Source organism: Prunus avium, chromosome 6, assembly GCF_965620075.1.
Source record: "Prunus avium chromosome 6, drPruAviu1.hap1.1, whole genome shotgun sequence".
NCBI classification, from domain to species: Eukaryota; Viridiplantae; Streptophyta; class Magnoliopsida; order Rosales; family Rosaceae; genus Prunus; species Prunus avium.
In genome coordinates, this window is record NC_142289.1 from 23636946 (window position 1) to 23660682 (window position 23737).

Below are 23737 nucleotides of genomic sequence, written 5' to 3' on the forward strand. Positions count from 1 at the left end.
GAAATGCGCCCTTCGATAATCATCGACGGAAAGCAAAAAACCTTCGTTAACAATATAAATAAACATGACGCTTATTACTTCTATACCCTAAACCCTAAACCCTAAACCCTAAACCCTAAACCCTAAACCATAAAATATAAACCCTAAATTATATATATATATATATGTTTAAATAATTTTAGAAAAGGGTTTATGGTTTTACTGCCTAATATATATTAACCATAAACCCTAAACCCCAAAAATAAACCTTTATCCCCCTAAACCCTAAACCCTAAACTATTAAAGTATAAGTGATGTTGTGACTCATGAAATTTTTTTTCTTTTTGGTGGTAATTTTAAATTTGTATAACTCAAACTTAATTTTTTAAAGCTTAAGGGGGAAGAAAATACCGCAATGACTTCATAGGAGTTGACGTTGCATTTTTTGGATTTATTTTAAATTTATTATGAATATTTCGAATTAAATAGAATAAAATATTATTAATAAAACCCACAAACCACGTCGGCGTTAATAAATTAACGACGTTGTAACTAATAATAAACGACTACATTTTAACAACAAACGACGTTTAAAGTTCAAACCATGGCCATTTTTACAAAGACAACGACGTACAAACCATTTTCCACGACGTAAACTCTTAACCTCTCGCCGTCTAATGTCAAGAACATAACGTCGTCTATATAACCAATAGCGTCGTTTTAATAATAATTTACGTTGCTTTTTAAAAAAATATGACGTTGTTATATGTGTACAACGTCATTTTAAAGAAACCAAGGTTTAGAAATGCGCTCTTCGTAAATCATCGACGGAAAACAATAAAACCGTCGTTAAATATGACATCTATACCCTAAAGAAACCAAGGTTTAGAAATGCGCTCTTCGTAAATCATCGACGGAAAACAATAAAACCGTCGTTAAATATGACATCTATACCCTAAACCCTAAACCCTAAACCATAAAATATAAACCATAAATTATATATATATTTTTAAATAATTATAGAAAAGGATTTATGGTTTTAGGGCTTAATATATATTAACCATAAACCCTAAACCCCAAAAATAAACCTTTATCCCCCTAAACCCTAAACCCTAAACCATTAAAGTATAAGTGATGTTGTGACTCATGAAAACATTTTTCTTTTTGGTGGTAATTTTAAATTTGTATAACTCAAACTTAATTTTTTAAAGCTTAAGGGGGAAGAAAATATCTCAATGACTTCATAGGAGTTGACGTTGCATTTTTTGGATTTATTTTAAATTTATTATGAATATTTGAATTAAATGGAATAAAATATTATTATTAAAACCAACAAACCACGTCGGCGTTAATAAATTAACGACGTTTTGAATTATTATAAACGACTTAATTTTAAAACAAAACGTCGTTTAAATTCTAAACCATGACCATTTTTGCACATAAAACGACGTACAAACCATTTTCCACGACCACAACTCTTAACTTCTCGCCGTCTAATATCAAGAAAACAACGTCGTCTATAGAACCAAGAGCGTCGTTTGAACAACCTTTTACGTCGCTTTTTTAAAAACTGTGATGTTGTTATGTGTCTACAACGTCTTTTTGAACAAACTACGGTTTTTCACAACATGAAAACCTCAACAAATTTGGTTCAGCATGATCTTGGGTTTTTCACAACATGAAAACCTCAACAAATTTACAGGGACGTTGATTTCAACAAAAACTTGCTAATTCTAACCAATTTTGTACAAAAACTTGTCTAATTCTAACAAAATTTGTACATTTTATAAAAATGTTTAAGTATGCTAAAATTCCTCTACTCCATATGAACACACACAAACTCTGCCCATTCTTTCCTAACTTCTTCAATGGCAGCTTGGGGGTATGGCGCTTGATCCTTTCCTTTGGCAAACTGCAGTCCATAAACAAAGATTAATCTCAGAGACGACGCTATTATTCATTTACTGACGTAGTATATATATTCAACGACGGTATTTTTAATTTACCGTCGTTGATAATATAAAAACCCACATAAAAATAAATCTGAAAATTTTCTTCTTACCGTCTTCTCAAATTCCAGGGAAGTATCCTTTATGATGTCTCTCATAAAGCGCATGACATAATACCCGTATTCTACACTGCTTGGTTGCTTTGGAGTGCCGGGCAGAGTTTTCCAAAGAGGTGTTTTACGGCATACTCTGCCTATGTGTGTATTATACATTTTTAGAGCAGAGTTCACTATGTTTTTCCCGTCCTCATCCACAACACGATTTCCAGGCAGTGGATCCAGAAAATAGACGGTCTCCTTCTTTGCTCTCACAATGATCAAGACCCAATGACGGCTGCACAAAATAAATATAAAGGTTAAATAGTTTTATATGCAGAGCATCATACAAACAAAATCCTGTTTTTTGTTTGGAGACTAACCCTGGATTGTAAGGCATCAGGAAAATCTGTTCACCATATGTTTTTTGAAGTCGGTTGGCTACGAGACGTGATCTTTCAGTTAATGAACCAGCGTCGGCACTAACTACAGCAGGGTCGATAAAGCCAACCATGTTCACCATATTTGCAGCCTTCAAATGATCAAATAGGCACCTAAATAAATGAATTGAAACCATGAGTGTTTTTTTTTTCAACATAAAGGAGAGTGTCAAATGAATATTTGATAAGGACAAACCTCATATATACTGCAACGACAGTAGCCCCAATTTCTTCCATGCCAGCAAATTGGGTAATATCTTCATGCAAGACGAAGGTGTTACGATCTATGCCAAACACCTCCTTCTCAATAGTAAAGCTCATAGCCTTCTCCTTAGGCTTTAGTGTCGATTCAACATAACTACAAAGGGATTGTAAAGAAGATGGCAACTCCAGCTTTGAATAATCTGGTACTTCAGTACTCTGTTTGAACAAATAAAGCAACATAAAGTGACGTGGTAAATAAATAACAACGACGGTTTAAATAACAAAACGTCGTCTTAAAATGAGTTACACGACGGTAAAATCATACCGTCGTAATGAATACTTTATTACGTCGTTTAAATAAAACCGACGTCTAATTCAAATGCAAAATTCATAATTAATGAATTTACCTTTTCAATTTTCTTTTCTCCAACACGAGATTGCTGTTTTAATTAATAAAGAGATATATATATATATATATAAGAAAGATTGTACAACAATTTAAACATTCAACTAAATAAAAAATGGCGTGGAAATTTAAAACAAACGACGGTTGAAAGAAAATATAGACGCCTAAAAATTGAAAAACAAATGAAAAAGGCAAAGTTAAGAGAATTTACCTTTTCATCTTTCTTTTCTTCAATCTTTTCACCATCCCCAGATTTCTGTTATAAGAAATAAAGAAATATATATAAGACATAGTACAAAAAGGGCCAAAAATAAAAAAGTAAAAAAATTAAATTAAACCGTCGTGGTAATAATAACAAACGACGGTATTTAATAATTACAGACGTGTATATTTAATCAAACGACGGTAAATAATAAACGTCGTGGTATTTCATATACTACGACGGTATCTAAGCTTGTACAACAATTTAAACATTCAATTAAATAATTGCAGACGTGTAACATTCATTAAACGTCGTGGTAATTCCTTTATTGAAAAAAAAAAAGAAAAAAGCAAAGTTATGAGAATTTACCTGTTCAACTATCTCAAGTATCTTTCCTTCTACTCTCTTTTCTACTTCCCCTGATTTCTGTTTTAAGAAATAAAGAAATATATAAATGACATTGTAGAAAAATTAAAACAAATAAATAAACCGTCGTGGTAAACATTAACAGAAGACAGTATGAAATAATTACAGACGTCTGAATAACATCAAACGACGGTTGAATAAAAAGCGTCGTGGTATAACTTTAACACTGCGGTAAATATAAACAGAGATAGTTGTGCACGGCCATATGTGCACGGCCATATGGTTTCCCTTCTTCGTTGTACTCAACAACCGGCTTGATTTTCTGAATTTTTCTCTGCACAACACGGGGCATTGTGCTCATACCCCGACCTGACTTTGCCTCCTCAGAAATAGTTGCTGTGCTGGCTGGTTCTGTCTCAGAAGATGAAACAAACTTCATCTTCTTCGAGGCCTTGGTTTGAGGATTTACAACTCTAAGCTCCTTCTTTGAGGATTCATTTTTTTTCAAGCCAGACTCCTTACTTTGGGATTGAGAAACCATGGTTACAGACAAATTAAACCTGCAAGTGAAAATATATAAGTGAAATTAAGAAAAACCACGATGATTATTTATAAACTACGACGTATTATAATATTTCAAACGATGTAAGAACAAAACAAACGACGTAATAATAAATTTACACGACGGTAATTAATCACCGACGTGATAAAATATTACAACGACGTCAATAATAAACAACCGACGTCTTATGATATAATCAAAAACAGAGTATTAAATATTACAACGACGTTAATAATAAAAATTCGCCGTGGTATTGAAAATAAAATGACGTAAATATTAATATACCGTCGTCTATACCACAAAAACAAATTAGGAACAACGTAAAATATTTTCAGCAGAAAAATAATTAAAAAGATTTTCGAAACAAAAACCATTGTTCAGAGACATCAAACATGCGATGAATATATCCTTAAAAATAAAAAACAAAAAAAGGATATCATTTTAAAAAACAATGACGAACACTTTCACACGACGCTAGGGTGACTGACGAACCGTCGTGGTCTATAAATCTAACCACGTAAATAACAAGCCACCGTCGTCTTATTTAGTTGAAGTAAAAGAACCAGAGTAGTGTTCAAACTTGGAAACTTTTCGTCTTTGTCTGTAAATTTTATCAAACTTGGAAAGAAAAAATGTAAAAAGATTTAAAAAAACGAAAATGATATGCGCATGCAAAACAGGAACAAAAATCCTTCCAGAAATGCTTACCCTTTGCTTGCAATGAAAGCTTTCTTCTGGAGTTTGGTGTTTCAGTTCAGAGATGAAGACGAAGAGGAGATAAGCTTGAAAGTTTGAAACAGTTCTTGGAGAATGAAAAATGAGAAAAGCTTGAAAGTTTTTCTCGGGTTTGGAAACAGTATGGGTCAGGAAGGCGAAAAGTTTAAAATAATAAAAAACCGTTTCATAAAAACGACGCTATTAATAGTATGCGCCCTAGTATGATACATTATACGGCGCTATTGTTAACACTGCCCTATAATATTACTTTAAACGACGGTATGTTTTAATGAAACGACGTTTTTAAATCGAATTACACGACGCATGTTTCTTCAAAAAAGATGAATCGTCATTTTCCAATTTACCCAACGACCTTATATTCAATAATAACGACGTGAAAAATTAATACCACGTCGTTTTAATTACTCATACCGACGTGTAAGTTTTTTAATTACACAATAAATTAATTTTCCAAAAAATTACAACGTCGTTTTTATATAGCGTCCTTGTTAAATAATTTATACGACCTTATTTTAAATTTAAATGACGTGTATGTTATATATAAATGTCGATAATTTAAAAAACCGACGTGGTATATAAGATTTGTTTATAAATAATGGGTTTTCTGTCTTTCTGTCTTCTTCATTTTTCAATTAGGGTTTCAACTTTTTCTCAATTCTTTGGAGGCACATCACCTCTCTGTCTCATCTCGCTTTCATTTTTCAGTTTGGATGTTGATGTGTTTGCACGTTTGTGTATCTGAAAGACACAAACACGCACACATCATCTAAAAAATTGTCTTTCTGCACAGAAGGAGAACAAGGTCTGCATCAGCCCTCTTTCTCAGCTCCTCCATGATGGCTCCATGGTCTTCTTGCTCTACATGTACCCAGCCGCTCTATTATCCCTCAAGGCCTGAGCCTTCATGATTCTTTCCATGTTGGCAGTCCAGCACGGTCAGACGGTCAGACACCACAACCTTCTCCACTCTGTCACCCAAAACATCCTTCACAACCTTGCAGAGTCCCTCAAACTTCTCCTTCAACTCTTCCTTCTTCTTTGCCTCGTCTTCACTCTCATCAAGCTTGAGACCTTCCTTGGCGGCTGAGACAAGCTTCTTGCCCTCAAACTCCTTGTGAGAGTAATTGGCACATCATCCACTTCTAAAACATTGCCTTTGTTCATTCTGGTTCGATTATGATGAGGAACAGAGTTCATTCTGGTAATGATAGACAAATAATGGCATAAAATTTGTACATCATTAATTTAACAAACCGTCGTGGTTAGTACAATTATGCGACAGTAGAGTTATGGATACCGTCGTAGTATATTATAATTAAAAAGTCGATAAATTTCTATTTACAGTCGTGGTAACTTAATTTAAATCGGTGATTTTTTTTGTAATTAACCGTTGTAGATTCCTTTGAATTTATGCGTCGCTGACTAAGAAAATTGGGTCGTGTTTATTAATTAATTAACACGGCGTCTTATTTTTATATCGTCGTCTTTACTTTCTACGGCGGTGATTTCATAGATGCAGTCGTTGTTTTTAGGTTCAGATTTTAACTCTGAAAATACCTTTGTAATAAGACGACGCTTTTTTAATTTGGTGCGTCGTGGTTTCAAAATATCTATACGTGTGCCGTTTTTTAGGTGTTTAAAGTATGTTTCTACGACGGGTTTCTATTACCGTCGTCTTTTAAAAAACAACGACGGTTTTTTGATCTACCGTCGTTGTTTACTGGTCGTCTTTTGCCCTTTTTGTAGTAGTGTGGCTTTTTCGGACATGCGAGATCATTAAGCAGCCCAAAATCCTTAATTTGCTAATTCAAAATAGCGATGAAATCACACACTAAACATTTCGATTTCACATAACTCACTATAATAACAAGCTCCCATTATTTTATTAGAATAACGATATTAATTACACATGATAACAAGGCCTAACCAAGGAAGGAGCCTCAGATACTTCATCAGCTCTTATTTAGTGTAGATATTTTAGTACATATATATCTACCAAGCATACAAATTATTATGGTATGGCCTTCTTCAATTTCATTTCTGAGGTTTGACTAGTTCTTGGCGGCCTGACTGGGGCACTTTACCCTGGTTGCCGAAGTCGGTAACTACTTTCGCGTTGCCCTTGTTCCCCTGCGCCTTAATATCCTCAATCTCAACTTTTTTGTTGCCCATGTCGCACCCGTCACCTGTGTTGAAGGAGTGGGTTACTGCATCCAGGTTGCCCTCGTTGTTGCTCGCATCCACCCCTTTCACTTTAAATTCATTGATTCCAGCCATTGTCTCTCTGATTGATTTTTAGATGGGATCTGTGTTTGCTTTGATGATCAACTCATTGCCTCATGGTCTCCTTTTATAGTTGTTGGCATGCATGCAGAGGTAGATATTTTATGACAGTTGGTGTTAAAACTGTAGGTCTCAAAACAATTAATAGTGTGCTGACTGTAGGTGTGAAAGCTAGCTGGAGGTGTGAAAGCAATTACTGGTACGCTTGACTTGTTGGCTGGCACCCCTCCCCTCCAGTCTGAAAGCTATCCTTCCTACACTTGTGATTGCTCCCTTATTCTTTTGTTGAGTGTGATTGGTCCTTAGTCCTTCTTTGTGTATTTGTGAACTATAATATTTGAGAATGGTCCATTTTTCTTCTTTTTTATTCCTACAGCATGTGCATTTTTCTTCTTTATTCCTTTTTGTTCCTCCGTTTTGCTGCTTCTGTTCCACGTTTTCTTCTATATTTCTTTCATCTTAAATTCCCTTTGGTATGCTGCGTTTCCTGACAGTATGACATGGAAGTTTTTCTCCTCCTGAAGTCTGAAAGCTATCCTTCCTACACCTGTGATTGGTCCCTTATTTTTTTATTGAGTGTGATTGGTCCTTAGTCTTTGTGTATTTGTGAACAATGTAATATTTGAGATTGGTCCATCAATCTTTATATATATATTTCTTTGGTAACAAGAGGGTCTAAGAGCCCAGAACCAACATACTAATTAAGCACAAACAACACGGGACCTGGACACTCCAATAGCATCCGCAGCCAAACAATTCACAAGAAAAGCTGGCACCTCAGTAAAAGACTGCACCCCAGGGCCAAACTCAGAACTCTTAGAAGCCAAGACATCAGCAGTCACATTCTGCTCCCTAAAAATATGCTTAATTGAACATCTCCAACCAACTTGAATCTTTAACTTATTTTTTTCCTTCTTTGTTACAGTTTTTCTTCTTTTTTATTCCCACATCATGTGCATTTTTCTTCTTTATTCCTTTTTGTTCCTTTGTTTTGCTGCTTCTGTTCCACGTTTTCTTCTGTATTTCTTTCATCTCAAATTTTCTTTTGGTATGCTGCGTTTCAATTCCTCCTCCTTATTGATTTTATCAATAGTTGCTTTATTGTTATCGTTTTAGTTTTATGTGAAAGCAATTACTGGGATGCTTGACTTGTTGGCTGGCACCACGAGGTTCACGGGCACGTAGGGACCACAGGGGTCACGATCACGTAAGGACCACAGGGTCACGATCACGTAGGGACCACGGGGGTCACGATCACGTAGGGACCATGGGGGTCACGATCACATAGGGACCAAGGGGGTCTCGATCACGTAGGGACTGATAGGATTTTTAGTACTTGCACAAAGAGGGTTAAAATCACTGAAAATACTTGCAAGAATACAAGGTAATTGTAGTATAAATGCTCATGCAAGGTCGTTGTCCCCAAAGATTGTTTGACTAATTTGTAATTAAACTAACTCTTAGTTAATGATTATAATATTTGAGAATGGTCCATTAATCTTTATATTTTATTTTTTTCTTCTTTTTTATTCCTACAGCATGTGCATTTTTCTTCTTTATTCCTTTTTGATCCTCCGTTTTGCTGCTTCTGTTCCACGTTTTCTTCTATATTTCTTTCATCTTAAATTCCCTTTGGTATGCTGCGTTTCCTTTCCTCCTCCTTATTGATTTTATCAATAGTTGCTTTATTGTTATCGTTTTAGTTTTATGTGAACGCAATTACTGGGATGCTTAACTTGTTGGCTGGCACCACGAGGTTCACGGGCACGTAGGTACCACGGGGGTCACGATCACGTAAGGACCACGAAGGTCACGATCATGTAAGCACCACGGGGGTCACGATCACGTAAGGACCACGGGGGTCACTATCACGTAAGGACCACGGGGGTCACGAGCCCCTTCTCCTGAGAAAAACTTCCCTATCACAGGGATGCCACTGTCAGCAAACCACGTAAATGTCCCAAGCCAATAAAATGTCGATAGCTAGCAACTAATTTTACTTCCAATTTAAAACATTAAAAAAAATGTTATGCACCCATTTTCTCTTCTCTCTCTTTTGAGAAAAACTTCCTTGTCACAGGGATGCCACTGTCAATAAACCACGTAAGTATCCCAAGCCAATAAAATGTTGACAGTTGGCAACTTGGTTTACTTCCAATTTTAAATATTAAAGAAATTGGAACATTTTTTTGGCTTGGGATATGTACGTGGTTTACTGACAGTGTGACATGGAAGTTTTTCTCCTTCTGAAGTCACTGGCGGACCTTCCTACACCTATGATTGGTCCCTTATTTTTTTATTGAGTGTGATCACTGGCGGACCCAGGAATTTTTTAGAGGAGGTGCAATGTTTTGGCCAGTATATATAGTCACGTATTAAAAAGTATAGTTCACTCAAATAAAGCTAAACAAGATTTTCCTTCGTCATGACTCATAATGAATATTCTTCTTCATTCAAAATTAATATTCAATTATATATGTACTGGAAAAATTAATATTCAATTTCCCATGTCAATTCTCCATGGGGTCCAAATTCTACATAATCTTCTTGAGTTCATATGGATGCACTCCACCACTCCAAACATCTCTCGGTTAATTCATATGGGAGGCAATTGAAATTTTAAATTTCAAGCTATTAACAAATATAGATGGATAGAGAGAGGGAACAAATTAATGAATTGTGGTTTGTAGGGACTGCCGATGGCAGAGTGACATGGAGTTGACCAGGTTGACGAACTACACACACTGGCGGACCCAGGAATTTTTTAGAGGAGGTGCAATGTTTTGGCCAGTGTATATAGTCACGTATTAAAAAGTATAGTTCACTCAAATAAAGCTAAAGAAGATTTTCCTTCGTAATGACTCACAATGAATATTCTTCTTCATTCAAAATTAATATTCAATGATATATGTACTGGAAAAATTAATATTCAATTTCCCATGTCAATTCTCCATGGGGTCCAAATTCTACATAATCTTCTTGAGTTCATATGGATGCACTTCACCACTCCAAACATCTCTCGGTTAATTTATATGGGAGCCAATTGAAATTTTAAATTTCAAGTTATTAACAAATATAGATGGATAGAGAGAGGGAACAAATTAATGAATTGTGGTTTGTGGGGACTGCCGATGGCATATGGTGGCAGAGTGACATGGAGTTGACCACGTTGATGAACTACACAGGCCCAGTGGGCCACAGGGAAAACATGCCCACCCACAGTTACATAGAAAACCACAGCCCTTGTTCTTCTTCTTCATCTTTTTTTTTTTCCCTAGCCCAAAACGACCACGTTTTGCCCAAGATTTTGAAAAAAAAATAAAACAGATGCGCGCTGCGCACAGCAGCGCAGCAAAGAACAGAAAAGAACAGGTTGATCAGTCATTTAATCAAACACTTGGTGGGCAACTTCAAGACAGACCAAAGGGGCAACTTCCGGCGGCTCCAGAGCTTTTTTTGGCGAGGGGAGGTACAGCAGCACCTCCTCGCTCCTCTGTAGGTCAGCCACTGAGTGTGATTGGTCCTTAGTCTTTGTGTATTTGTGAACAATGTAATATTTGAGATCGAAAGACGAAGGAGACACGGCCAAAGGAATTAGAGTCAAATTGCCACGTGGCAGCAGGGTCCCACGCTTCATTTAATGAAGTAATGCCTCTGTTTATTGCAGCAAACCCATTGGACAAGAAAAAGCATTTAATGCACGAGGGAAGATGGGAAGTGACTGAAGTCAGGGTTTGGTGATGGGAATCAGAGTGATTAGACGCAAACATTCTCACAAGAATTCTTACAGCTTGAGAGATTAGGTCACCAGCTATCAGAGCAATAAATGCGTCTCCACGGCCAGAAGCGCAAAACCCACGATCAGGGCGGCGGCCGAGATTTACCAGGATTTATGGGGTCACACCACCATGCTTCACGATCCCAAATGTCGATTGGACTACCCACTTGCTCTGATCAGGCTCCACCATGCACATTTTCAGCCTCAATTACTCCTCCAGAGCTCTTCCTATAAATACCAAGCTCAAGCTACATTCAAAGGGTTCAAACACCAAACCAAAAGCCTCCAACGGAGCAAATTATATTTTCCTGTAATGCACTTTCAATACCTTTACTTGCTTTCCTAGGAGTAGTGTTAGATTGTAAGGAAAATCCATTCATCAATATATCATACGACCCTTGATTTTCAAGGCGTCGGAGCACCATCTCTGTTACTCTCTCATTCACCCCATATATCATATGACCATCGCTCCCTGAGCAACACGCCGGAGTACCACCCAAAACCCACCATCAACACCACCATTAAACGGCCTTGTAGCTCAGGCCGTGAACCTGACGGCCGAGATCAGTTCCTCTTTCGGCCACAATCGTTTGATTAGGAGTCGAACTCGAACAGGCGCACCACTTAATCATTTTATCTAAATCACACATCTCGACGCACGGTAGACCGTGCTGGCACGCCCGCGCACAAACCGCACCGCATCCAAAAGAAGGAAGCCACGTGTTAATGCACATCCCCTCGGCCGGGAGCACCAGGGCGTGAGATTTGCACAGCCAACAATAATACAAATGTCGCTAATGTGGGAGGTGATGTTGGGACAGATTTTATGGACATGATTGATTTTAGCGAGGTGGAGGAGATGCATGGTGGTGATAATGGTACTTAAAGAAATGAAGTGTCAGTGTACTCTGCCCCTCCTATTTTGGGCCCCTTGAACACATCTGCCCAATTGCCAATATTGCATTTAGGAGGAGAATCTAAACCCACTCGTGAACATTATTTGGGTCAAATGGGTGAACAGAACCGGTACAATGTGGCCGGTGTAAATGATGGAGAAGCATATTTGGACACAGGGTATTCCCGAAGTGATTGGAATCCGAAAATTACAGCTGGGAAAATTTTCTCTAGTAAGGGAGCACTGTTGACCGAGTTACAGTTGACGGCATTGAGAGGCCACTTTGAATTTAAGGTGCAATTCTCTTGCACTAAGAGGTTGCTTGTGGTTTTTTGTCAACGTCCATGCCCATGGCGGGTCCGAGCATCGAGAATTGGAGAATACAACTTCATGATTGTGAGGTGTACATCTGTCCATGAATGTGATTTGAGGTTCGTACATGACGACCATCGTCAAGCAACCGCAGCGCTTGTAGCCACTTCATTTAAAAGGAAGTTGAAGGATTCTCGGACAATATACACATCAAGTGACATAATGAGAGATGTGAAACACAACTTTGGTTTCACCATCCATTATTTGAAAGCTTGGAAAGCAAGGGAGTTAGCTCTATTGTCCATTAGAGGATCAGCCGAGGAGGCTTATTATATCCTTCCAGCCTATTGCTATGAATTGGAGCGTATGAATCCCAACACAAAGACACACATCCAAACTGATGAGAACAATCACTTTGTGTATTTATTTATGGCAGTTGGCACATGTATTAGAGGGTTTTGTTCTTCCATGCGCCCAGTGATAGCCGTGGATGCCACTCATTTAAAATCCAAGTACAAGGGTGTTATGTTTGTAGCAAATGCATTTGATGGCAATCGAAATATATATCCTCTTGCTTTTGGGATCGAGGATTTGGAGACGGATGCATCATGGCATTGGTTTTTCACTAAACTTCATGAAGCCATTGGTGAGTGTCCCAATCTTGTTATCATTTCTGATCTCAATGTTAGCATAGAGAATGTGTGGAACAAAGTTTTTCCAACAGCGCAACATGGCATATGCTTTTATCATATGAAGGGGAACATGAAACGCACTTGCAAGTTGAAAAAGCATGATCAAATACTTATGCACTTTGAGCAGGCTGCGAAATCTTATTCGATTGCTGAGTTTGATTGTCATTTTCGGAAGATCAAGAGAAAGGAATATGTTGCTCAATATCTTGAACAGGCAGGGTTACATAAGTGGTCTAGAGCTCATATGGATGGTCAGCGCTACAATGTAATGACAACAAATATTGCGGAGTCAGTAAACTCAGTCCTTAGGTTTGCAAGGATGTTGCCAGCGGTTCCTTTGATAGGGGAAATTATTAATCTCCTTGTGAAATGGTTCACCGAACGTCGTGAGTTGGCTATGAATTGCACAACAACATTGTGCCCCAATTTTGGCGAGAAGAAGTTGAGGAATAGGTTGGAGGATGCTGCAAGGATGAATGTTGTTAAACTAAATAACGTACAGTTTAATGTTTTGGATGGTGATATGGACGGCCTCGTGGATTTGACGAACAACAGTTTGCCGCTTCTTGAAACTAAATGTATACTCGAAGGCTTCTCGGTATTATACTCAGAATACCTAGTTGGATACTTATTCGGATAGCATCTACCCAGTACAGCCTCACGCAATGTGGGTTATTCCTGAACATGTTCGAAGTCGAGTTGTGTTGCCTCCCATGGCAAAGGTCATGCTAGGCAGACGGAAAAAGCTAAGAATTCCCTTGCAAGGAGAGGGCACCATTACAAGAAAATGCTCAAGGTGCGGTTCCATAGGCCACAATAAAATCACCTGTAAAAACAATATTCCATTGCGCAATGTATCTTAGACAATATGATTTATGTTGCTTTATTAGGTGATGTGAACTTTAATTTTATTTGTGGTGGGTTTCGTGTTTGTTGAATGTGAATTGTGTTAAATTTGCAAAATTTGGGTTGCATTGCTATACAGCATGCTGTGTTCCCTATTTATTGTGACAGTATCGCTATCATATTGTAATTTTATTGCCTTCAGATTGTCATTATATTGTGTAAGATTTTTATTTGAACCTTTATTGTATTTTGGCTCTTCTCTTAAACCAACAAAACCCTTGTAATATTAATTAGATTCTAGGTTAGAATTGATAAGTCCATAAATATACTCATTTATGTACTCTTTTTACTTAGGTTTTGTAGAAGAATTAGATTTAAAAAGGGCTTATTACTTCACTTTTCTGATTTTCAGAGTTTCTGCGCTCTTAGAAGGTTTTTAAGGGAAAATCAACTTTTCGGAGGAATTTTAGTTCAAGGCCAATTGGAGATGAAAGCTAACACCTTGAAGTTCAATCTGTGATTTTTCTAGAATTTTCTACCAAGCCAATTGGTACAGTATTACAAGTAAAGTTAGCCCACGTGCAGACAGGACAGTTTTGTACATGTTACGTGAATATGAAGAAACGGAAGCCTTCCCGAATTTTCCAAGTTAGGTGCTATATATGGTTGGAAAGATAAGACATTTATCTTTCTAAAATATATTTTTACTGATTTTTCTAGAAGGCCGAAGATCCCCAAATCGTGTGACAATTGGGCTGAGCTGTATTTCCCTGTGGAGTTAGGAATTGTGATCTTTACTTTCCTATTTGGATTCCTTGTTTACCAGGACTTCTTGGACGACTTTTCAGTCAATTTTAGGGTTTATGACTTTGATGTAAGTCATATAAAAGGCCAGCCAAGGCCCCATACAAAGCATTCACGTCCTAAGGAGATCAACCGCGCAAGAAGAGAAAGCTGCCAGCGAGTTCTTTCTTTTCCTTCCTTCTTTTAATTTTCAGTTCTTATGTATTTATTTTTGAGTTCATCCAAGAACATGAGTAACTAATTTCTTGTTAGTTAGGGCTTAATCTTGAAGCCCTAAACATGATTTCAATTCTATAAACAAGTTTGAATGGATTTTTCAATTTCTACAAGCGTGATGATTTCGGTTTCTCTTTGTTATGTGAATTCTGATATTTTGTTTCTTTGAGTAGCTAACTTTGAAGCATGTATCGGAATCAAATTGTTGTAGAACATAGGTCAATTGCCATATTGAATGTGTTCTTGTTTGCAACGAATAATTGGGTTAAGAACTAGTTATGAGAAATCGATTCTTGAATTCCTAATAACAAATGCCATGTTTTATGGTTTTCGTGACACTCATATTCTCTTTGATCTTAATGGATTCTTGATTGTTAATTTGAGTAAATGCCATACTGAATTTCAATTAAGAATACACGTATTGATGTAAATGCCATACACTTTACATACACTTAAGAGAGAATCATACAACTCGAGTCAAATGCCATGATCTTGTTGTGAGTGTCGTCATCATATGCTTGCTAGAAATTGATTATCTATTGTTTATGGATTGATTGATTGTTTGGAGGTGGATAGCGAGTCCTAGCTATTGTTCTTGATTGATTTTAAACTAATTTCTCTTAAACTCTAATTTAAATTCTGTTTTGTTTTCTTTTATTTACAAAATCAAATCAAAACCCCCTTGGTGTTGGCGTGTGTGTGGAAGTCCTTGTGATTTCAATCGTTATCTTGTATTCGTGTTTAATTGTGTCCTATTCTTCTTCGTGTGACATTGATAAACATCTCTTTAGATTACAATCTCTGTGGGAATGACCCTTGCTTGCTTACTATACTATCATTTGATTTGTGCACTTGCAAGGTTTTAATATTGTTGTTAAAAATTACCAACAAGTTTTTGGCGCCGTTGCCGGGGATTGTTTATCTAATTAAGTTTTGTTTTCAATTTCAGGTATATGCTTGGTCGTCGTTCACAAGGTTACAAGCTTATACCATACGACCCTGAACTAGAGAACACACTTCGTTATCTCCGTCGAGATACAAATACGCAAGCTACACTTCCAATCAACATGGGAGACAAGTTGGCACTCAACAACCTCACCCGACCTTTGAAGGATTTCACGGTTCCTAAAGCATTGGACCAGCCGTCGTGCATTGCGTATCCAGCCACTACAACCACCTTTGAGATCAAGAGTGGCACCATTCACCTTTTGCCGCAATTCTATGGCAAGCCTGGGGATGATCCTCACATACATATCAAGGATTTCTTTGCCGTGTGTGCGACTATGCACAATGGAGGGATTAGTGATGAGGCAATCAGATTGCGTTTGTTTCCATTCTCACTCAAGGAACAAGCCAAGGAGTGGCTCTATTCTTTACCTAGTGCATCTATCACTACATGGACAACATTGGCTTCCAAGTTCCTTGCAAAGTTCTTTTCCAGCTCAAAAGACAAACCATATTAGGAAGGAGATCATGGGAGTGCAGCAACTAGATGGAGAATCATTTCATGAGTATTGGGATCGGTTTCAGAGACTCCTAGCTTCATGCCCTCATCACCAAATTGAAGATTGGCTACTTATGCAATACTTTTATGAGGGATTACTCGATTCGGAGAGGATGATGGTTGATGCTACTAGTGGAGGAGGCTTGATGAACAAGAGTGCTATTGAAGCTAAGGAGATGTTCGAGAACATTGCAGCAAACTCTCAACAATTTAATTATCGGAGAGCTCCCCCAAAGAAAGCAGGTGTTTATGAGGTAAGTGCTAGTGATATTGGTCCTCAAATAGCTAATTTGACTAACCTTGTTAAGCAGTTAATCCCTCAAGCACAAGTGCGTGCTGTGTGTGCTAATCCCGGACATCCTACAGAGTCTTGTCCAAGTTTGTATGGTGATGGAGAAGAGATGGCTCAAGCACACTACATGCAGCAACAAAAGCCAAGAAACAATACATTTTCTAACACCTATAATCCGGGATGGCGGCAACACCCTAACTTTGGATGGAAGAACAACCAAAACGTGCAAACAACCCCGGTTCAACAAAATCAGTTTGTTCCTCAGCAAAATGCACCACCACCACCTCCTAGGCAAGGTAAGTCTTTAGAAGAGTTAATTAATTCTTTGGCATTAAGCACTCAAGGTTTTATGCAGGAAACAAGGCGAACACATACACAAATGTCTACAGCAATCAAGAGCCTTGAAAACCAAGTTGGACAAATTGCAGCCTCCTTGAGTCAAAGAGAGCCAGGAAAGTTTCCAAGCCAAGTAATTCCAAATCCTAATGGAGGCCATGAAACCGCAAAGGCAATTACTCTTCGAAGTGGAAAAAAGGTGGAAAATGATGACAATGAGGAGAGAAATTCAACCAAAACAGTGGCTGCCCCCTCTCCCAAGCTTACGGTTCCACGTGACAACTCTAAGGTAAGTTCTCTTGTGAATCATTCAATTACTTCAAAGGTTCCTTTTCCTCATAGGTTTTTGAATTCAAAGAAGGAGCAAGTTTCAAAGGATATCCTAGAGACTTTCCGAAAAGTGCAAGTGAACATTCCCTTGCTCGATGCGATCCAACAAATTCCAAGCTATGCAAAATTCCTCAATGATCTTTGTACAAATAAAAGGAAGTTCAAGGAGCATGAAACCGTGGCCTTAAGTGAAGAAGTTTCAGCCGTGCTATTGCGTAAATTGCCTCCTAAACTAAAGGATCCAGGGAGTTTTACTATACCTTGTCTCATTGGAAATCAAAGGTTTGAACATGCTTTATTAGACTCAGGTGCTTCAATTAATTTGATGCCTTTTTCTATTTTTGAATCTTTAAATTTAGGTGAGCTTAAGAAGACTTCCGTGAGCATACAATTGGCTGATCGATCAATCAAGTATCCTAAGGGGGTGTTGGAAGATGTTTTGGTCAAGGTGAATGAGCTAATTTTTCCAGCCGACTTTCTAGTGCTCGAGATGGAGGAAGTTCCTATTCCTGGAAAAGACCTTCCATTGATTCTAGGACGTCCATTCATGAGAACAGCAAGGACAAAAATCGATGTGTATGAAGGCACTCTCACAATGGCATTCGATGAGGAAACCGTAGAGTTTAAGGTATTTGATGCTTTAAAATATCCCAATGATGATCATGCTTGTTTTTCCATAGATGTACTTGAGCAGATGGTACAAGAAACGTTTAATGCATCACAAGGAGAGACGCCATTGGAGAGGGCACTCATCCAAAGCCCCAAAACTGTGAACAAAGAGGGGAACACAGCTGTACTTGAAGCCGTGAATATGCTTGAGGCCTTGCCTCCCCAAAGAGGTAAGTCTAACTCTATTTTTGAGCCTCTTCCGTTATCATAAGCTTGTTCCCTCTATTGTGAAGGCACCACAAGTTGAGCTAAAACCACTTCCGGAGAACTTGAAATATGCATATTTAGGTGACGAAAAGACGCTACCTGTGATCATTGCTTCTAATTTGAGTGCATCCGAAGAAGACAAACTAATTCGAGTTCTAAGGGAGCACAAGACAGCCCTAGGTTGGACCATTGCAGACATCAAAGGAATAAGCCCTACAAAGTGCATGCATAGGATTCTTTTGGAAGGAGAATCTAAATCTACAAGGGAAGCCCAAAGGAGGCTGAATCCGGTGATGAAAGAAGTTGTTAAGCAGGAAGTTTTGAAGCTTTTGGACGTGGCAATTATATACCCCATTTCGGATAGCAAGTGGGTGAGTCCCGTCCAAGTTGTTCCCAAGAAATCCGGAATTACTGTTGTGAAGAATGAAGACAATGAGTTGGTGCCTCAAAGAATTCAAACGGGTTGGAGAGTATGCATAGATTATAGAAAGCTTAATACCACGACACGTAAGGATCACTTTCCATTACCATTTATTGATCAAATGCTTGAGCGTCTTGCAAGTCATAATCATTATTGCTTCTTGGATGGATACTCTGGATACAATCAAATTGCCATTGCTCCGGAAGATCAAGAAAAGACCACCTTCACCTGTCCATTTGGTACATTTGCTTATAGGCGTATGCCTTTTGGTTTATGTAACGCACCTGCCACATTTCAACGTTGCATGATGTCAATTTTTTCTGATATGGTGGAGGAGATAATCGAGGTATTTATGGATGATTTTTCTGTTTTTGGTGATTCATTTGATATTTGTCTTCACAACCTCTCTTTAGTGTTAAAAAGGTGTCAGGAATGCAATTTAGTGCTCAACTGGGAGAAGTGCCACTTCATGGTACAGCTGATAAGTTCATAATTTCACACATTTGCATGCCTTCATTACTTAGTAATTTTGTTTAGTTTCTCTTTATTTTGAGACACTTATCTATGTTTGTGTGTTCTGTAGGTTAAGGCAGCAAGAGATCACTTTTGAAGCAAAATGGTGCAAAACGTGCAAAAACTGGAGACTGAGTTAGAAGTTCATTTCAGACTTATCTTCTTCATCTGAGCTTGGATTGGGCCAATTCTTGTGTGGTTGGATCAGACACATTCTGAACTTCAAAATGGACATCTTAAAGTCATCTTTTTATTCAGCCAAGCCCAATTCGTGAGCTCATGAAAATACACATCATGCTGACATGAAGATGACCTATGGCTGCTGGTGGGATTTATTGGTGCAACAACCAATTCTGATTTTCTAAATACAAGTGTTGTATGCATTAGTCATATTCAATTCAGAATTCCCCTTTCCTTCTCCATATAAATATCACAATCCCTCTCTTCCAATTCAGACAACATCAATCATATCCTGAGATTCACCACAAAGAGAGAAGAGAGCTAGTAGCAAAGGAGGAAGAGCTGGGAGCTGTCCTGGAAACTACCTTGTTGCCACCAGCTAGTTCTTCTCTTCTCTTTATTCTATCTATGTATTTCTTATTTTTTGTATTCATAATTATGTTTAACTAATCCATTTTGTTAGGGCTTAGGATGAAGCCCTAGTCATGAATATTCAATGTTATGAATGGTTTCATAGTTAATTGATTTCCTTGCTTTCATTGCCAAGTTGTTAATCTCCAGTTTATTATGTGCTTGATGTATGTTTTCTTGGAGTAGCTAACTAGGATTTTATGCATCTAGCACAGGTTGGGAAGGGGTTTAGATTCACCAATTCTACTCTCCTTTCACAAGCAACACATGAATGGCCTAAGAATCATTCAAGGGGTTAATAACCATAGGTTGACTAGGACAGATACCATGTTCTAGGACTTGTGTGATTATCATATTCTCAGGGAACTTAATGACTCTTGTATGCTTTATTCTAAGTAGATACCATGCTTAGGTTGCATATTAGAGATCACGTGTTGTGTAGATACCATGCACAATTACATGCCTTAGGAGAATCATGCATCTTGCACCTAGATACCATAGGCTTGTATGCGATAATCTATTGTTAATGAAGCTTGAGTCAATTTCTATGCATTCATAACTTGGATAGGAAAACTAGTGGTGGATTCCAAGGCTCTAACACCTTTCAATCATTGTTTCACAACTTGTTCATTGCTGCCATTGTTTACTTTCTAGCAACTCCATTTCATTCTCTTGTTTCCATTTCAACAAAACCCCCCATTTCGAGTGCGTGTGTGGTGCTAGGGTTCTGTCCTAGACCTTACCATTTGTTAGTTTGTTAGTTTCTTTGTTTTCTGTTTTTCCATCATTCTAAGTAGTTTAACTTGCAACCAAGTTACCATTCTCCGTGGGATCGACCTCGTATTTACATAGGCTATACTATAAGTGGTTCGTGCACTTGCGAGAATTGAAGTTGCTATTTTTAATAACTCATTTTAGTTGTTAGGAATAGGCTCAACAACAACAGGGTATTGTATTAGGTCACATTATCTCTTGTAGGGGAATTGAAGTGGACAAGGCAAAAATTGACATTGTGAGAAGCTTGCAGCCCCCCAAAACCGTGAAGGAGATTAGGTCATTACTAGGACATGCAGGGTTCTATAGGCGTTTCATCAAGGACTTTTCAATGATATCAAGGCCCCTATGTCGGTTGCTTGGAAAAGATGTGGAATTCGAGTTTAATGAAGAGTGCTTGGCTGCATTTAACAAGCTTAAGGAGCTTTTGATATCTGCCCCTATCATGCAGCCTCCAGATTGGAATTTTCCCTTTGAGTTGATGTGTGACGCCTCGGATTATGATGTGGGGGCCGTGCTTGGACAAAGATTGCACAATGTACCACATGCCATCTATTATGCCTCCCGGACTTTGAATGATGCTCAATTGAATTATTCAACTACGGAAAAGGAGTTGCTTGCTGTTATTTTTGCTTTAGAGAAATTTAGATTATATCTTATTGGCACTAAAGTAATTGTATTCTTTGATCATGCAACACTTAGGTACCTCCTCCATAAGAAGGAAGCCAAGCCGCGACTGATTAGGTGGACTCTCTTGCTTCAAGAATTCGATTTGGTGATTAGAGACAAGAAAGGGAGTGAAAACGTGGTGGCTGACCATTTGAGTAGGCTGGTGCACGGATCCAATGAAGAAGAGGACATACTTCCTCTACGTGAAAGTTTCCCCGATGAGCAACTCTTCACCCTCGAAGCCAAGGACTCTTGGTACGCTGACATTATCAATTACAAAGCTTCAAAACTGATTCTGGAGGATCTCACTCGAGCTCAAAAGGATAAGCTTGTGAAAACAAGTAAGTATTATGTTTGGGATTATCCATACTTATGGAAATATTGTCCAGATCAGATTGTTAGAAGGTGCGTGTCCGAATTTGAATTTAATTCTATACTTACCTTTTGTCATTAATCTGCATGTGGTGGACATTTTGGTACTAAGAAAACAGCCCTTAAAGTATTGCAATGTGGTTTTTATTGGCCTAGCTTGTTCAAAGATGCATATACTTATTGTTCCACATGTGATAGATGTCAAAGAACTGGTAACATTAGCTCTAGGTATCAAATGCCTTTAACGCCTATCCTTATTGTTGAAATTTTTGATGTGTAGGGCATTGATTTTATGGGGCCATTCCCTTCCTCTTATGGCTTTATTTACATTCTCCTTGCTGTTGACTATGTCTCTAAATGGGTGGAAGCAATTCCTACTCGGACTAATGATTCAAAAGTTGTTTTGAGCTTTGTGAAGGACAACATCTTTTCTAGGTTTGGAACACCAAGAGCCATTATCAGCGATGGAGGCAGTCACTTTTGTAATAGGTCATTTGAGGCACTTTTAAAGCGGTATGGAATTACACATAGGGTCTCAACACCTTATCATCCCCAAACAAGTGGACAAGTGGAGATTAGTAATCGAGAAATCAAGCAAATCTTGGAGAAAACCGTGAGCCCTATAAGGAAGGATTGGAGTTTGAGACTTAATGATGCATTATGGGCATATAGGACAGCCTACAAAACCCCCATTGGTATGTCTCCTTTTCGTTTGGTTTATGGTAAAGCATGTCACCTTCCGGTTGAACTTGAACATAGAGCATTTTGGGCAATCAAAAAATTCAATTTCTATATGAAAGAGGCTGGAGATGCAAGGCGACTCCAATTGAATGAATTGGATGAGATGAGGAATGATGCCTATGAGAGTGCACGGATTTATAAGGAAAGGACTAAGGCATTTCATGACAAAGCCATTCAAAGGAAGACCTTTGAAATAGGGCAGAAAGTCTTGCTCTTCAATTCACGTCTCCGGCTATTCCCAGGTAAGTTACGCTCTAGATGGTACGGTCCTTTTGTTGTTACTAATGTTTTCCCTCATGGTGCAGTTGAGATTCAAAATGACAAGACGGGAAACATATTTAAAGTGAATGGACATCGCTTGACACTACTACAAAAAACGAAATAGACGACGGGAATCCACCGTCGTGTATCATGTTTTACAACCAACGTGAAATCGACCGCCGTCTTTTAACACATGAAATAACGACGGCAAATAACCGACGTGGTTAATATATTACACGTCATAAAAAAAAAACTAAAACCGATGTCTATTTCATACATAAAGCATAAAAAGACAACTTTCGACTATCTTAGACGACGGTTTTAGTAAAACACAGACGTTTAAATAATGTTAAATGTCAAAAACAACTACAAATTCGACGTAAATATTTTTATCAACGTCTCTAATTAAAACACAACCGACGTGTAAAACGTAGAAACCGTCGTGGTTAATAAATACTACGTTCACTAAATAAAAAAACTAATGTCTAAAACATATAACATGGTAAATTAGACGTCACTTTTGTCAAAAACAGTGACGTTTTAAATATTTAACATGGCATATATTTACTTGGACTGACGTAAAAAAAAAATAACCACGACCCTTTAGGTCACAACAGACGTTGAAAATTATTTTGACAGCTTGAACACAGAAAAAAACGACGTGGATATAATATTACATGTCGGTTAATTAAAATACCTGTCATGTTTAATCCATTTACAATGGCTTAGGAGTCACATTTTAGGACGTTGTTAGTATTTTACAACGTCGGTGATTGTAGACTTTGACGTGGTTGGCATTTTAAAAGTCTCTTTTGTGAGCCACTTAGACGTGTGTAATATCTGAGACGTCATTGCTTTTAGCCTAACCGTCGTTAATAAGTAACGAAACGCCTTGAGTTATGGATTTGACGTCGGTTATTGTAAAATAAAGGTCGTGGTTATACTTTACTATGTCCCAAGAACTCAATTATTCGACGTTGTTATATCCTTACTACGTCGGTTATTTATTTATTCCATGACGTGGCTAGTCTTTGTTAAGTCTCTTTTATAACCTTTTTTGACGTGTGTATTCTCCGAGACGTCAATTGTTTAATTATAACTGACGTGCAACAATGTTTTCACGACGTTAATCATCAATTGATTATATCCGTAAATTCGTCGGTTTGAGCTCTGCCATCGTGTTATACATTATTGTTCGTCGTTGATTATTTTATTTACCGTCGTTGTTTTAAATATTTATTAAACGTTTTGAAATTAATTTTAATTAACTGACGTGTTTTCTTTTACAAA

The 23737-nt window shown here is 37.8% G+C and overlaps 1 protein-coding gene and 1 pseudogene across 1 annotated transcript; both read left to right on the forward strand.

Moving 5' to 3' along the window:
* Positions 1-12011: 12011 nt before the first annotated feature.
* On the forward strand, positions 12012-13541 carry LOC110768555 (uncharacterized). The gene has a single exon (XM_021972324.1). The coding sequence runs from the start codon at positions 12012-12014 to the stop codon at positions 13539-13541; it is 1530 nt and encodes a 509-aa protein (XP_021828016.1).
* A 2699-nt stretch (positions 13542-16240) lies between these two features.
* Positions 16241-22571, forward strand: LOC110768556 (uncharacterized; annotated as a pseudogene).
* Positions 22572-23737: the final 1166 nt, after the last annotated feature.